General features: G+C 38.1%; 1 protein-coding gene across 9 annotated transcripts in view; it reads right to left on the bottom strand.

Annotated features, from left to right (window-relative positions):
- Positions 1 to 17,837, bottom strand: part of FAM13A (family with sequence similarity 13 member A) — a 362,868-nt gene that overhangs the window by 66,439 nt on the left and 278,592 nt on the right. For 7 of the 9 annotated variants that reach the window (XM_045473125.1, XM_045473066.1, XM_045473096.1 and 4 more), the window contains 2 exons: positions 7,696 to 7,737; positions 4,666 to 4,845 (listed from right to left, as the gene is read on the bottom strand). In XM_045473125.1, the coding sequence (XP_045329081.1) occupies positions 4,666 to 4,845; positions 7,696 to 7,737 (222 nt within the window). The remainder of the gene's footprint in view (positions 1 to 4,665; positions 4,846 to 7,695; positions 7,738 to 17,837) is intronic. The other 2 variants (XM_045473115.1, XM_045473146.1) reach the window with 1 other exon arrangement.

The following is a 17,837-nucleotide window of genomic DNA, read 5'->3' as shown; positions in this document are numbered from 1 at the left end:
AACGTGACTGTTTTGGAGACAGGGACTTTACAGAGGTAATTAAGGCTCAATGAGGCTATAAGGGTGGGGCTCTACTCCCTTAGAACTGGTGTTATTATAAGAAAAGGAGGAGACACCGGGAAAGCATGCACACAGAAGAAAGGCCATGGGAGGACACAGAGAAGGCACTGTCTGCAAATCGAAGAGAGAAGTCTCTCATCAGAAACCAACCCCATCTGCACCTTGATCTTGGACTTCTAGCCTCCAGAACGGTGAGGAAATAAATCCCTATTGTTTAAGTCCCCCAGGTAGTACTTTGTGAAGGTAGCCCCAGCAGGCTAATACAAAAGCTAAAAACTAGTTTTAGAAATTAAAACACAAAGTTTATTTTATAATCTTTTTGAATAGTGAATAAATGACTGGAATAAGTCCTGTCAAAATAAATATATGAAAATCTGTTCAGTGTGTTCATGTGGAAATCCTGTTCTCTTTAAAAAAAAAAAAAAAAAAAAGGTCTCTGAGTCAACACCTTTCAGCCACAGTACAAATGTGACTGCGAGAGCACTGGAATACAATTCCTGACTGCAACATTCGGACAGCTTCCAATCGTACTGGACATCACTGAGATTTGACCTGAACTCAAATCTCTGCGGCTTCTCACTTCATCTACAGTTTCTCCCTCACCCCTACATGCACACTTAATGTTCTAGTAATACCTAACTATTTATCGTTCCTCTAATAGGACAGCATAATTTTTTCTTTTACTTTGAACTAGGAATTTAATATAATATTAGTAACAAAGAAATCTTTATATACATTTCCAATTTATTGTGTATTGGACAGTTGAAACCACTTTAACTTAAATTATGCTTTGCCTTTTAGAAAGTATTTTTTATAAAATTTTCACACACATAGAAAAGAAGAGAGACTCACAACGAACTTCCATATACCACTCACCAAGAGTCAACATTTCCATGCATCTGGCAGATGGCAAGCTTTTTAATAAATGAATTAAACTGAAACCTTTCACATAATGAACATGTTCCTTAAACCTTGGTATTTTTATGGTAGAAATAATAACATAAACCTGACGTTTCCTTTTAAATTTAAACAATAAATAATTAGCATTAAAATGAGATATTTACAGTCTATCTTCTGTATTTGTTTAAACAATGTCACGATGACTTTAGTATAGACTTTATTGGCTCTTTAATCTCATCCTGAAATATGGTCATCACTGGCTTTAAGGATATATTTTTTTAATTGGTTGCAGCTCTAAGTTGTTAGAAGGCCAAACAATAGACAAAAATATAATGAGTTTGTATATTTAAGAACTCTTTTTTTTCCTTTTTTTTTTTTTTTTTGAGGGGGAGAGGGGCAGAAGGAGAAGGAGAGAAAGAATCTCAAGCTGGCTCCATGCTCAGCACAGAGCCTAATGCGGGGCTCGATCTCACAACCACGAGATCATGATCTGAGCCAAAGCCAAGAGTCAGATGTTTAACCGACTCAGCCACCCAGGCACCTCTTTAAAAACTCTTTTTAGCCATTCCATAGAGTTATTAGTTTTGAATAGAATATATTAAAGTCTAGCTTAATTTTTATTTTTTAAACAAAGCCTGATGAAAATCTTTGATAAATGAATCAATTATGCATAAGTATATACTGAGAAAAACATACTTACTATAGGCTATGATAACGATTCTCAACCTTTGCACAATCAGTGATATGTCACTGTATCTCCTGGGGACATACTGGAGAGGACTTTCATGGGGACAAAAGTAGTAGGTCTGGGGCCCTGAGAGATAAGGGCCTCACTCTTCCACAGCCCTGGTGAGCTCAGAGAGGCAGTGCAGTGTGGCGTGGAGGTTGAAGAGGAAGGACTATCAAGACACGCTAATTACCCAGCATGTCAGGTGAGGAGGAGGCCATATGACTAGGAAGGCGAGGCCAACAGGGAACACAGGAAGGGGACTTCTGCATGCCCAGACCACACACCAAGGAGAAAGAGTAATGCAAGACTGTAAGTTACCTTGGCCACACACAGTTTGCAGCCCGAGATTCACTCACTCAGTGCACAACTTAATCTGACCACAATGAGTAAGCAGCATGAGCAGGGAAGGAAACTACCAGAGAAGAAACTTTAAGGGGAAGGCTGGAGTTTCGTGGATCGTTAGATTAGCCAGCTTCTACCATTCTCCATCTCATTTGTTCTCCTGATATTGATAGTAAAGTATGATTGAGATAACTTATATTAGAAACATTTCCAACTCTGGGAAACTAAACTCTGCAGGAAAGGTTACTTACTCTGTGTTTCATATTTTTCTCTCTATCCCCGTTCACTGTGACCTTACCCCACTGTGCTGTCCCCTGCCTGCTGCTGTGCACCCACCATCAACACTTCCACTGTCTGTCTCTGTTCTCTGTCTTGTGCTTACTACCACTTCCATCCAACCTCAGCTTGCTGTCCACCTGTCCAAACAAAGAGAGTGGAAAGCACGACATCGTGATGTACTAAGACTATTTTTAAAATGCAATGTGTTGCTACATACTGTTTGGCAAAAAATGAGGCAGAGGATATGAACAGTATTAAATAATTTGTACTTGCTGTGTAACATAATTTAGGCAGTACACAAACTAATTATACTCCTAAACATTTTCTATAAAGCTTAGTCAATAGCTAATTTTAAACATAAATACCTCCCGTATTACAATTTTTCTATTCTCTAAAGGTAGTATTACACAGCACCCTCTCCAACCCAGCAGCTCCAAGACAATTAAAAAAATTTTTTTTTAATGTTTTTATCTATCTTTGAGACGGAGAGAGACAGAGCATGAACAGAAGAGGGTCAGAGAGAGAGGGAGACACAGAATCTGACGCAGGCTCCAGGCTCTGAGCTGTCAGTCAGCACAGAGCACCACGCGGAGCCTGAACTCATGGACTGTGAGATTATGACCTGAGCTGAAGTCGGACACTTAACCGACTGAGCCACCCAGGCGCCCCTAAGACAATTTTTTTTTTTTCAATGTTTATTTATTTTTGGGACAGGGAGAGACAGAGCATGAACGGGGGAGGGGCAGAGAGAGAGGGAGACACAGAATCGGAAACAGGCTCCAGGCTCTGAGCCATCAGCCCAGAGCCCGACGCGGGGCTCGAACTCACGGACCGCGAGATCGTGACCTGGCTGAAGTCGGACGCTTAACCGACTGCGCCACCCAGGCGCCCCAAGACAATTTTTTTTTTTTTTTCAACATTTATTTATTTTTTTTGGGACAGAGAGAGACAGAGCATGAACGGGGGAGGGGCAGAGAGAGAGGGAGACACAGAATCGGAAACAGGCTCCAGGCTCTGAGCCATCAGCCCAGAGCCTGACGCGGGGCTCGAACTCACGGACCGCGAGATCGTGACCTGGCTGAAGTCGGGCGCTTAACCGACTGCGCCACCCAGGCGCCCCGACAATTTTTTTTTTAAAGTGCTGCCTATATCACTTAAAAAGTCAGTAGGTTATACCACGGATACTGTTTTATTTCTAAAATTACATTTGTTAGTATAGCTCTTAAACATCTTGACAATATGCGGCATGGTATTTATTTACACTACTTGTCTTTTGTGTCTTTCTTTAATCAAAAGAAATCTCTTTTTTCCCTTAGATTTTGATGTAGATTATGAATCCAGGTAAAAAAGAATGAGGACGACTAGGGTCTGATTTAGTCTTTGACATTTAATAAGGAATTCAAAACAATAACTTTTTAAGAGACTAAATGCTACGGTAGATAAAAATAAAATTTTTGGGAAAAATATATGAATATAACTTTATTTTCCATGACAATTTAAATAATGATTATTCAAAAATATGGATGATAATTATTTATTTGTATTTTCTCAAATCCTTGAAAATCTCAAATTCTTGAAATTCATGCTGTGGGAAAGCTTAAAATCAGTCACTATAATAATAAAGAACACAAACATTTCCTTTTCTGATTAGACTTAGGCTCAACATTCCTTACCCTAAAATGTAACCAACTGTCAGAATATTACAGTGATATTCTAATATTTCATCAGGCCAATATAGCAGGGAAATCTGTTGATTTCATAAGGTGTTCTAACAGCTAAATGAATGTTGTCTAATAAGAGAAAAACCACCTCTGGACAGGCATAGGGCCATTTTCTCTTCCAGTGGTTCAGCATCCCTCTCAATAAGATATTCATGAGGAAGCCATGAAATGTATTAAATCAGAGGTGGTTTCCTACAATATACATCTAGACAACATAAAACATCTAGAAAAAGCTGAAATATTCATTTAGCTGCCTACAAATTTCCAAAAATTACCTTAGTTAGAACAGTCAAGGGCACTTGGGTGGCTCAGTCAGTTAAGCATTTGACTCTTGATTTCGGCTCAGATCATGATCTCACAGTTTCGTGAGTTCAAGCCCCACATTGGACCCTGTGTTGACAAGCGCAGAATCTGCTTGAGATTCTCTCTCTCTGCCCCTCCCCTGCTTGCACTCTCTCCTTCTCAAAAACAAAAAAATAACAAACTTAAAAAAAAAGAATAGTCAAAATGAAACTTTTAAAGTTTTAACCTGAATACTGAAATGGGAATGGCTATAATGCAGTGACTAATTCAGGTGTATATTTTTAAAAGGAGAAGAGAAAATCCAAATAAGAGGCACCAATGCCAACTCACACATCTCTGCTGCATCGAACTTCATCCTGCTCTTTGGACTGGCGGCGGCGCTGTCTGGCAGATGTGGAAGAAGACGCTGATGATGTTCCAGACTCTGAGTCCTCTGAACTTTGGCCTCCAGGGCCATTAACATCAAAAAGATGCTGCTCTACTGCTGACCGGATGGTTCTTTCTAAGAGTCTAATAAAAAAAGAATACAGAGTCACTCAGGTAATCAAATTTATCAATGATTGTCTTTAAAAGTTTGTATCTCTAATTTTGGAAAATCTGTATTTCCAATGGTAGATCTACTATAGTTTCATGAACAGAGATAGCATATGAGACATCTCAAAATATCTGTATCGTGTGTTAAAGATAAAACCCAACCTACCAAATCCTACCAATTTGATAACCGTGTTTCTCATCTCTGTAGGTCCAGGATTACTGAAATGCTCACAGCAAGTCTAGCAACAGTTATCAGAGGCCATCAGGAAATAAGGGTCATTTATATAAGGCAGAATGAGGAAATATTTTTTTTCCTCATAGAATAAGAATAGACCTATTCTTATAAGGGTGAGTTCCTCCAGATGTCATACCAGTTCTTTAGAGGAAGGCAGTATGGTTTGTGAAGCAAACTGGCACAAATAATTTTATGATGGCTATTATCTATTTAGAATCCCTTTAAGATAAAATTATGCAGGGAATAATGCTATTAAAAAGGAATACCTTTTTAATACTACAATTACAAAGTAGAACAATTACTACTTAGAATAGCAAAATCTTTCTGAACCTCCATTAAATTAAATTGTGATGTATACAGTTGAAGCTGCATTCATGCAAACATTCTAATACTCATTACTGAAGATGGTAGGATAGATTTCCTTCGTCCAACATGAAGAAATACTTCAGTACAGGGGCTAAAAAGAGTGCACGATGGGATAGATAAGGTATCCTTTCTAAAGCTGTATGATCTTTCAATGTGTCCAAACTTCTTTTATCACCACACTATTTAATTCTAAATAGCAGGCATGGAAAATTCTAAACATATTCTCCTCAAACCACATTTTTCTGCACTTGAAAAAAGAATCACATCCAAACTCATCAAATGGTAGACATTAAGTATGTATAGTTTTTTGTGTCTCAATAAAGCTATTAGAAAATTTAAAAGAACCATGTACATAGTTTTAAAATGTTCAGATTAAGAAAAAATATTTGCTTAAATAAAATGGGTTTTAAGAAATTTAAGAACTTTAGATTTTCCAAATGTAGTTTTCTACCAGATGCATAGTAATTTCATTAAAACTATTTGTAGACATTGAACAAGTATAGTCTAACTTGGGCATTAGAACTTTTAATTTTTTTTTTTTTTCAACGTTTATTTATTTTTGGGACAGAGAGAGACAGAGCATGAACGGGGGAGGGGCAGAGAGAGAGGGAGACACAGAATCGGAAACAGGCTCCAGGCTCTGAGCCATCAGCCCAGAGCCCGACGCGGGGCTCGAACTCACGGACCGCGAGATCGTGACCTGGCTGAAGTCGGACGCTTAACCGACTGCGCCACCCAGGCGCCCCTAGAACTTTTATATTTAGAACTCCATACCCCAATGATTCAAGATTACCTAACAGTGGCACACAGGGATGTCAGTGAATTAATATGTACATACAAACCCATCCCACACCTTTTCCAAACTATGTAAGATATAAAAGAAGTAAAGGTTGTCAGGAAACACATAAGCAAGAACACATCAGTCTTGGTATAATTCCGGAATCTCTTTAAAATTCACAAAGCTAAGAGAGGTCAGTCCTGCCCTCTCATTGTTTCTTTACCTAACAAAGAAGAAAAAAAAAATCCCAATTTATCCTGTTGGATCCAAATTCATACTAACTAGTGCTTTTTAAAATTCTCTCTACCTCCTTATCACATCTTCCCTCCTTTTCTGCCTGATCCCTGTTGATGGAAGATGCTCTAAAAAGGCCCATTTATGTCTCAGCAAGGAAGGAAGGAAGGAAGGAAGGAAGGTGTGATGGAAAGTCTTTGAGCAAGAAACTATAAATATTTATTTAGTGCCTAATATACATCAGGCACTTTTCTGTATGTTAGGGATACAGCCATAAATATGACAGACAAGACCCCTGTGTTTATGGAGCTTACGTTGCTGTTATGAGGCAAGATGGGTAATAAACAAATCGTGAAATTTCAGATGATGATAAATTCCCTCCAAAATGGAATCCAGGATTGGAGAGTGACTGTGGATAGTCAGGGATGGCTTCTGGGACGAGAGGACATTGGAACAAAAAAGTGGATTATAGGAAAATTATTGGCCAGGCTGAAAAACAGCCAGTACAAGGGCTCTGTGGAAAATATACGCTTGGCCTATTCCAGAAAGAGAAGGTCACGAGGTTGAAGCATAATGAGCAACCTAGTCAGAGAGGGAGGCAAGGGCAGGTAACTGGAGTTTAGATTTTAGACCATGTGCAATTGGTGGCCTGAGGGAAAAAAAGGCAGATGATGGACATAATCAACAGAACACTATTGCTGTCCTGTGGAGAAAGGATTTGTTGCCATCATTAATTTGCTTTTGATTCTGTGTCCCTATTGGGCTGTAAAGTCCCTGAAGGCAGAGCCCAAAGCTTATCTGACATTACACACTTAACACTCTGCTTGGCATAGAGCAGGTACTCAATAAATGCTGGCTGATTAAACATTATGAGGGAAGAAGGAAAGATACTGTTACTACTTTAGCCTTTAATGACATCCTTCATTGCAAGATACCTCCCCCAACACACATTTTGCAAATATTAATAGACTATGACATTATTTTGACTGAAGCAAACATCTTGCATGTTCAAACGGTTGAGTCGTCTCTAGTCACACACCCACACAGAAGCTCAAACAGGAACACTTCTTATTTAGTCCTCTTCTCGGGTTTTAAAAATAATCATTGGTTGCTTACTGTATTAGTTTCCCAATACTATACACCTTTAGAGTAGCTTTTTTTTCTGTTTGATAAATGGGAAAGGAGGGGAAAAACCCCAATCCAAAAAACTTACTCTCCAGTTGTTGAAACATTGCTGACTTGGGATACATGCGTACTGTGGAAAAGAAGCACAAAGAAATAAAGTCAGATTAGAACACAGAGACTGTGAACCCAATGTCTGAAGGGGATTCCAGGCTGAAAGTATCAGCCAGACTCTGACTGTTCTCTGTACAATGTTTAACCATCCACTCGCAGATGCTGATTTTCACTTATTTCTAGAATTAGAGGATGGCCCTGGGTGTTTACTCCTGAAAGGTGCTTCCCTCTGCCCCTCCATTTTAAAGATGTCTATGACATAGAGTTCTAAAGTGACCTTTACAAACCATCTCTACCCTCTCACTCTACCACCACAGTTCTAGTTCAGGGTCTTTTCATTTTCCCAAAATGTTAATACAATGTTGCTGACTGCCTTCCTGCTACCAACTCCACCCATTCCTGGCGCTCCCCAGCCCAAATCTGGTCCCTCCTTGTCCACCTCCTCCAGACCTGCACACAGAAGCAGCTTTCTAAAGCTGCTCTGGACATGCAGACAGCAGCAGGAACCACAGGGGACAGAGAAGAAGGAAGCAACACTGGTTTCTACAGGACTATTTCTAAGCCTTCTTTTCTTCTGAAGTTCCTCAAGATGGAGAATCCCTCAAGCTCTACAATGTTTCATCTCAACACCTAATTTACAGCCCTTTTATTGAGCATTTATAAACTCCTTCTACCTCCCCATTTTCTCCAAAGCCTGAATTCCTTCAAAAGCATTACAAAGTAGTCAAACGTTAAGTGGAACAGTGAGATTATAGAACACTACCTGATCAGCACACTCTGGAACTTCTCCCCTCTTGCTTGCACCCTGTGTTCATATAACCACAGTGAGGGTTGAAGCTAGCAAATACTTTAGCAGCATCAATACCAAGACTTTCTCACAGTCAGCCTTTCGGTGCTTAGTCAGCTTCTAAATCAAGATTCAAAAGTCTGCTTAAAAGAAAATCCTTCATGCTTGTCAAACTACAGTTTTACATAACAGATAAAACAGTGCCCTTTTTTCCTCATTCTTTGTAGAAGACACCTGAAGAAAATGACAGTCCTTAATGACCAATACTGATGGCAGCCTTTCCAGCACCCCAAACATCCTCATTTGTGCTACACAATTTTCAACATACAAAATTGATTTTTTAAACCATCTGTTGGGTTTTTCTTCTATGTACATGTGTATCTCATCTCTTTCCATTCGGAATCTAAGTGCCTCAAGGGACGGTATGACACTTCTCCTTTACTACTATTATGCTCCCTACCATTACCACTATCATCAGACAGAGCTTAGCACTTATTATCCCAGAGGTGATCAACACTCACTCTTTAGCCCAGAGAATTTCCTTTAAAAAAGCCATAGCTATTTTCACGGCCACAAACCACAGTCAAATCCCGGAAGAGACCCAAAAAATAATGCTATTGTTCACAAGGGAAACTGATGTGAAAAATCGCAATAAATGAACAAATGAACAAATAAATACACTCTAACACTTACTGAGTACTTTGTATGTTTCAGACACTGTGCTAAGTATTTTGTACATAGATTTTCTCGTTTGCTGTTTACGATAGCCCCCTGAGGTAGGTACTATTGTTTCCTCAATTTTCAGATGAAGAGGTTAGAGGTTAAGAAACTTGCCCACAGTGACAGAGCCAAGAAGTAGATGAGCTGGAATTTGAACCAAGAAAGTTTTAGCTCAGAGTCTAAGCTTTTAATCACCATACCAGACATTCAATCCATCACTAACTAGAAGAAAAACTCACTAGAATCATCTTTGTAGATGGAGGCTTGGACTTAGGTATTTTACTTTGCTTTTAATCACAACCATTTTTTATCTGCTTCACAATGCCTGTTATTCACAGTGGTTCCCAGGTTACATAACCAATAATATATCCTTTGCTGTTCTCTGTCCTTAACTGGAACAGGCAGTTCCTGCTTTTGATGCTTTGTGGCTCACCCTCTGTAAAGTCAACACTGTATAATTAACTCCTGCATTTCACTTCTCAATGCAGTTGCACAAGCTTAGTTTTGGGAATATGGACCAATGTGAATGATGACTCCAGGAGAATACAGAAGAGGGAGAAAATGTGGATCTGCCAGATGCTAAAAATATTCCAAAGACATGTAAGTATAATCAGCCAATTAGTCCTCCAGGCCATCTCAGAATGAGGAGATGTACATCCTTTCTTCTCTTCTACATACTTTTAACCTGAACTTTTTTTTGCTTATTAAAGCACATGCTGATGTTTTTATGTTCCTTTTGGGGGGCTGGGGGCCAGGACACAAAAACAAAGGTGAGGAAGAAAGAGACAAGAAAATGACATCAAGTAGAATCAGGTTTTGAGATTACTAACTGAGGAAGTGCTTCTCAAACATTAAGGCATAGCTGAATCACCTAGGAGCTTGTTTACAAACAGACTCTCGTTCAATAGTCTAGGTCTCAGGAAGGGGACTGCCTTTCTAACAAATTGTACAGTGATTCTGAGGCTGCTGATTTGTGTAAGACACTGATTAGCAAAGCTGTAATTCCCTGCAACTAAAATTCTTCAAGACTTCAATTACTTGGATATCACAATAGCTATTTTTAAACTTTCTAATCTAAGTAATGAGGGTATGAGTTGGAAAACTTAGGCTAGCATAAGTGAATAAAAGGCAACATGTCAAAATTTCCCTCATAGCTTATAACCTAAGCCATCTAAATCAGTCTTGTAAAATTTATTTATTTATTTTTCAATGTTTATTTATTTTTGTGAGACAGAGACAGAGTGCCAGTGGGGAAGGGCAGAGAGAGAGAGAGAGAGGGAGACACAGAATCTGAAGCAGGCTCCAGGCTCTGAGCTGTTAACACAGAGCCTGATGCAGGGCTCAAACTCATGAGCCATGAGATCATGACCTGAGCCAAAGTTGGCCGCTTGACCGAATGAGCTAGTCAGGTGCCCCCAAATCAATCTTTTTTTCTTTTTAATGTTTATTTACTGATTTTTGAGAGAGAGTGCGTGCACAAGTCGGGGAAGGGCAGAGAGAGACACACACAGAATCCCAAGCAGGCTCCATGCTGTCAGCAGAGAGCCCAATGTGGGGCTCGAGCCTACGAACCATGAGATCATGACTTCAGCTGAAATAAACAGTCAGATGTTCAACTGACTGAGGCCACCCAGGCACCCCAACATAAATCAGTCTTAAAGAGCCATTTTCAGAATGCAAAATAAATGAATAAATCAATAACAAAAACAAGTAATTAAATCATATTCAATTTTGCTTATATATTGATGTTAGGTCAAATTTATGATAATTTACTTTCTTCAACATTCCTTTGGAAGTTTTCGTATACTTAGCATGCCAAGTAAATTGTGTAAAGCAAGTATTCTGAGAAGAGAATATTTTCCATTGGAAATCAAAAAAGGGAAGTTCTGGTCTCAGCTCTGCAGTTAATAAGCTGAAATCATACATTGTCAGTTAGCCTGGCTGTTTGGATTGGTTTCTTCCTACAGAAAATGAAAAGCTTGGCTACTGATCTCTGTGGTTTTCTTTTAGCTCTAAAAGTTTACTTCCCTAAAGTTTAAATCATTACAAAAGGTTATAACTGCATAATGTTTTATGATAGTTTCAGTCATAGTTATGGTTTATTAAATACCAATATGGCTTTGGTCAGGTATCCAAACACCTCTATAGTTCCTGTGGGATAATTCACCACTAACAAGATTTCTAAGAATATTTAATGACAGATATAGGGGTTATATTTCCATAGCTATAATTGACTCATGAAGGTAATTCTAAGACACTGATAAGAGAACAATAAGCAAATAAGCTAAAGTGAAAGATTTCCTTCAAGCCACATGTAGCTTGTTTTTTATCCTCTGCAGAAAGCTAAGAATAATGAATTCTTTCAGAGCCCTTTGCTAACAAAATTTCTTACCATGCTATATAAACACTTGAATATGGAAGAGATCATATCATAATGTTGATAAAGCAAGTATTCAAAACTGAAAGAGGGCAGCTGGGTGGTTCAGGCAGTTAAGTATGTGACTCTTGATTTTGGCTCAGGTCATGATCTCACATTGGTGAGATGGAGTCCTCCTATGGGCTCTGCATTGACAGCCACAGACAGAGACTGCTTGGGATTCTCTCTCTGCCCCTCTCCACCATGTATGGGCATGCTTTCTCTCTCAAAATAAACAAACATTTAAAAAAAAAAAACAACCTGAAAGAAATAAGCTTATATGCAGACTCCAGCACTATGGACAATTTCATTACCCAAGCCTGCTGTAAGCCACAGTGCAACTGCATTCACTATTGGCATAGTTATTTAAAATAGATTCTAAGCCTACTCTGCAATATATTCTAAAATTTTGTTTAATGTTTATTTATTTTTAAGAGAGAGAGAGTGAGTGAGCGAGAGGAAGAGGGACAGAGAGAGAGGGAGACACAGAATCTGAAGCAGGCTCCAGGCTCCGAGCTGTCAGCACAGAGCCTGATGCGGGGCTCGAACCCACAAACTGTGAGATCATGACCTGAGCCAAAGTCAGATGTTTAACTAACTGAGACACCCAGGTGCCCCTGCAATATATTCTATGACATACTTAAATATATTTAGTCCGTATCTCTATTAACAAAACTCAAACTACATTTCTGGGAGCTGAATATGCTCAACAATATTAGTCTATAAATTTGCATGTGATAAGATGCACAGAATGCCTGTTGACAAGTGATTTTCTAATTAGAGCTCTTGGTCTGAAATAAAGAAATCTACATATAAAAAGAATGAAGTTTCAATTCTACTAAAATCCGACATCTTGAAAAAGCATGTGTTCTCTTTTTCTGTATGTTCTCTTACTTCAGTGTGTTTTCTTTTCTGTGGTATATAAATCTGAAGCAGGCTCCAGGCTCTGAGCTGTCAGCACAGAGCCGATGTGGAGTTCAAACTCACGAGCTGTGAGATCATGACCTGAGCTGAAGTTGGACGCTTAACCGACTGAGCCACCCAGGTGCCCCTAATGAATAAGGATATAAAAGACAATTAAGTGATATTTAATTCAGCCTAAGCATGAAGATCATGTAGCTAATCAAAATAGCATCAAGCTCCTAATCTGTCTATTTAAGAGAATACACTATTTTTAGTATTATTTTAAAATACTAAAACAGTTGATATGCAGCGTCAACATTATAAGATGAATCTAATGTTATTTCTTGCAATTGCAGAACAGATTTCTAATTAAAGCTTTAACGATTGTCTTCAGTGGACAGTGTCATACAATAAAACAAATACACTTGATCTTCAGTGTTTATTCACTTTAAATTTTAGCTATTATTATGATATGTAGAAATTAACAGAGCATTTATAGGTGCTCAAACTTTGACAAAAATTGTATCACTCTTTTGTGGTGGTGTTACAGATAGTTCGGATTTAAAAGGCCTCACCTTTTTGGTTTTAAATCATATACTATGCATATAATACTAGAACATAAATTGAAAACATACTACATGGATATGAGTCAGTAGGAGGAAAATATTTATCCTCATACTTTATCAAACATTACACTTCCTAGTCCCTTAAATATTAGGATTTGAAGAAAAAAAATTATTCTTCATTCCTATATTTTCATACTCTATTATGCAATTTCTAACAAATTAAAGAGAGTCCATCAAAATACTGAAATACTCACTTTTCTGTTCAGGCCCTAATTATTGGAGTTTTTAGTTTTACATATTTAGCATGTTTTTGCATAAAAAGAAATTCAGTTTTAGTTTTTTTTTTAAATTTTTTTTTTTTTCAACATTTATTTATTTTTGGGACAGAGAGAGACAGAGTATGAACGGGGGAGGGGCAGAGAGAGAGGGAGACACAGAATCGGAAACAGGCTCCAGGCTCTGAGCCATCAGCCCAGAGCCCGACGCGGGGCTCGAACTCACGGACCGCGAGATCGTGACCTGGCTGAAGTCGGACGCTTAACCGACTGCGCCACCCAGGCGCCCCAGTTTTAGTTTTTTGACCAGGGCCTTTATAAAGCAAAATTATGAATGAAATGGATAGTTTACTATGTATACTCCTTTACAGATAAGTTTACACAGCTCTGATTCTCTCTCATTTAATCTGGCTTCAGAGTGTGTCCTTAATCCAGACATAATCCTTATTCTCAAATAATGCTATTCATATACATCTTTGGCTATACATCTAGTTATTTTCTTAGAATTAGAACAGATTACTTGATTTTTGGATCCAAATGGAATTTTCTTCAATTTTTTTTTTTTTTTTTGAGAGAGAGAGAGAGAGCGCAAGAGAACACACATGAATGAGAGAGCATGGGAGAGGGAGAGGGAGAGAGAATCTTAAGCAGGCTCCACCCTCAGTGCAGAGCCCTGACTTGGGCTCACAACCCTGAGATCATGACCTGAGCTGAAATCAAGAGTTAGACATTTAACTGAAAAAGGCACCCAGAAGCCCCTTCTTCTCAAAATTTATTTTTTATTTCTATATTTTCAGGTTTATTAGTATGAAATTGCAAGTAGTCTCTGATCTTTTAAAAACTACTACATACCTTGACTGCAAATTTCAATTTGGATTATTAGGATTGTTCCATTTTTTCTCAAGTTTATTAGAGGCTTTTCTCTGTTTATTTTTAATATTTTTTAACGTTTATTTATTTTTAAGAGAGAGAGAGAGAGACAGAGAGCGCGTGAGCGCGTGAGCGAGTGGGGGAGGGGCAGAGAGAGAGGGAGACACAGAATCCGAAGCAGGCTCCAAGCTCTGACCTGTCAACACAGAGCCCTACGCAGGGCTTGAACTCACAAGCTGTGAGATCATGACCTGAGCTGAAGTTGCACTTAACCAACTGAGCCACCCATGTGCCCCAGAGAGGTTTTTCTCTTTTAAAATTTTAATTTTTATTCCTAAAGAACCAGTTCCTAGATTCAAACATCAGTTCTGCTCTTTTCTCCATTTCTTTTATTATTATTATTAAAACCTTTTAAATTTCTAAGAGGTTGCTTTTCTTCCTTTATATGGTTTCTTATTCTGATTGTGTGGCTCATTTATTTTTAATCTTAAGAAGATGAAGTCACCTTTTAAAAAAGAGCTTAGAGGGGTTTCTGGGTGGCTCAGTCAGTTAAGTGTCAGACTTTGGCTTAGGTCATGATCCTGCAGTTCATGGGTTCAAGCCCCGCATCAGGCTCTGTGCTGTCAGCTCAGAGTCTGGAGCCTGCTTCGGATTCTGTCTCCCTCTCTCTCTGCCCTCTCCTGCTTGTACTCTCTCTCTCAAAAATAAACATAAATTTTTTTTTTTTTCTAAAAGAGCTTAGAACTCACAAGTTTTCATATGTACTTTCCTCCTTTTTCTTATCAATAGTCTACACTAGTTTTTATTTTGTCTTTGAATTTTTTTCCTCCCTTTAGGAGAGTTTTCATTAGTTGGGAATTTTTTGGTATTAATTACACTGTGGTTAGAAAACATGACTGTTAAAATTTCCACTCTTTGAGAACTTTCAGATACAGCTGAATAATTCTTTAGTAAGTAGCAGGAATGTTTGAGCCCTACTTGTATGGTGCAAAGTTTAGTATGTAATGCTCATTTTATTTTATTTTTTAAGTTTATTTATTTATTTTGAGAGAAAGAGAGAGAGCACGATTGAGGGAGGGACAGAGAGAGAGCACAAATAGGGGAGGGACAGAGAGGGAGGGAGAGAATACCAAGGAGGCTCCATGCTTAGCCCGATGTGGGGCTCGATCCCATGACCATGAGATTGTGACCTGCACTAAAATCAACAGTTGATGCCCAACAGACTGAGCACCCAGGCACCTCTGCAATGCTCCTTTATTTTAAATCTCATTAATTATATCAGATACTATGCTATACTGTGTGCTATGTACTTGATAAAGTTTGTTATAGACATACAATTTTATGTATAAGTTCTATACTTCAAATTTATTTGCCTGTTTATCCTTGTTAACTTGAGTTTAAATTTCTTTCATTTATTGCTGTGCTATTTTACACATGCTAATATATAACCTTTATGTGCTTAGTCATTTTGTTTCCTTGTTTGTTTTTAAGTAGCCTTCATGCCCAGCATGAAGCCCAGTGTGGGGCTTGAACTCATGACCCAGAGATGAAGACCTGAGCTGATCAAGAGTCAGATGCCTAACCAACTGAGCCATCCAGGCACCCCTACAATTTTAGCTTTTATCAAAGAATTTGATCATTTACATTTGTTGTTACAGTTGATGTATTTATTCTAGTTTTGTGTTTTTACTTTATGTTTTCTAATTTGGGAACTTCCTTTTCCTTTGATTTCTGTCTTTGCTCTTATCTTCTGAGGGTATTTGGATTATAGAAATCTTATAGAGATTTCCAATAGTGGTTTTTCTCATACCCATACATCCCTAATTATTATTTATCTCTGATTAAAACTAAAACACCTCCCCCAAACAAAACTCAAAATTCTGAGTCCCGCTTCAATTAAAAAAAAAAAAAAGAAAAGAAAAAAAGGAAACTCTACTACCTTCTATGAAAGACAAGAAATTCAGAATGTTATTACTTTCTTTGCCCCTCCATCAATGATAGTTATCAAGTTTCTACTACTTTTTAATTCACCTCTCAATTAGATGGGCATAACCTTTGATTTCTACTTTTATTTCTATTAGTATGTTTGTTTTCTTAGAATCATAATTTTTAGGTTGGCTTTCCAATCTCTAACCTTCATATCTAGCATTATTTCTCCCAGTTTTTCTTATCTTTTTCCTTTCCACTTTGGAAGAGCTTTTCAAGTTTCTTTCTCATCACATACTTGATTTATTTTTTATGTTTTATTTTTTAATTAATTAATTAGTTTTTAGTTTAGAGAGAGAGAGAATGTGAGCCAGGGAGAGGGGCAAAGAGAGAGAGTCTTACGTAGGTTTCATGCTCTGCTCAGAACCTGACACAGGGCTCATTCCCACGACTCTGGGATCATGACCTGAGCCGAAATCAAGCATCAGACATTCAACTGCTGAGCCACCAAGGCACCCTTGTGCTTGACTTATTTTTAATAATTTCTGCTCTCTATTGTTTCCCACGTAGTTTTTGAAATCTCTGCTAATACATTTCTAGGCTCCCTTCTCCTCATTTCAGTTATTCTTCTGTGTCCCTAGCGTTACAATTGTAAACCAATTTTCCCCTTACAGATTCCTACTTACGTTTCACAGAGGGTTGGTCATGTCCTTGAGCATATTTTTGAGAAGATTAGTAATATTACTTTCAAGTTTTCCTCTGAATCATATAAAAAGCAATTCTCTGCAATCTGTTTTTACATGGAGTCCTCAGAGCAAGTCATCCTTTCTCTTAGTTTGTAATTTTTCTTTATAGGCGCCAAATAGTTCTTCATGTTTTGTGGTTCTGAAGGAGAATCAATCAATCCAGGCACAGCTATTACCGACAACTTGGGTGGTAGATCATTCTTTATTTCATTGTCCCTTGGCTGTGGGTAGATGCCAGCTCATGAATTTAGATTTGAAGAGCCACCATATGAGTCTGCACTAGAATAATCTATAATGCTTAGATAGGTACACTTGCTATTTGGTCCAATTTTCTAAGCTGGAGAATCAAGAATAAATTTGTACTTTGTGCACTGTACTCTTCAAAGCAGGCATTATGTCTAATAATCTTCCTGCCTTTATCCTCTTCTCAAATGCTTTAAGTGACTGGGTATCTCAGGAGGACCCCCTCTCCTTTCCATTGTTTTGTATACTAGACATTCTATCTTTGAAGAGATACTGACATAAAAAAACTAATGGGGGCAGAGAAGTGAAAAAGAATATGCAACTCAGCTCTGAATGGTTCAGAGAATAACTTTCTGTTCAGTAGAGGGAATGTCACTTGTTTTTCTGGTCAGTAGTAGACAAAGGAAGGAAGTCAACTAATTTTTTTTTCCCCTTCCTTCTCTCTTTGTGACCATTTGTATTGTTTAGATAGTGGAGCATGAAGTCTGTAAAGTAATAATAAGTTTCTCAGTCCATCCCACTGATGTGATCTTTGATATATGGTATTCTTGATCATTGTTATAAAGCGATCTCTAGTTTTTGTCTTTAATATCATCACTACAATTTAAATGGGAATCTGGAAGTACTTCTATTAGGTAGAGCTAATCTTCTATTTGTTTAAATTAAA

The sequence above is a fragment of the Leopardus geoffroyi genome, chromosome B1, assembly GCF_018350155.1.
Source record: "Leopardus geoffroyi isolate Oge1 chromosome B1, O.geoffroyi_Oge1_pat1.0, whole genome shotgun sequence".
Classification (NCBI taxonomy): Eukaryota; Metazoa; Chordata; class Mammalia; order Carnivora; family Felidae; genus Leopardus; species Leopardus geoffroyi.
Note: the sequence above shows the minus strand (reverse complement) of the source record. Positions and strands in the feature narration are given on the sequence as shown.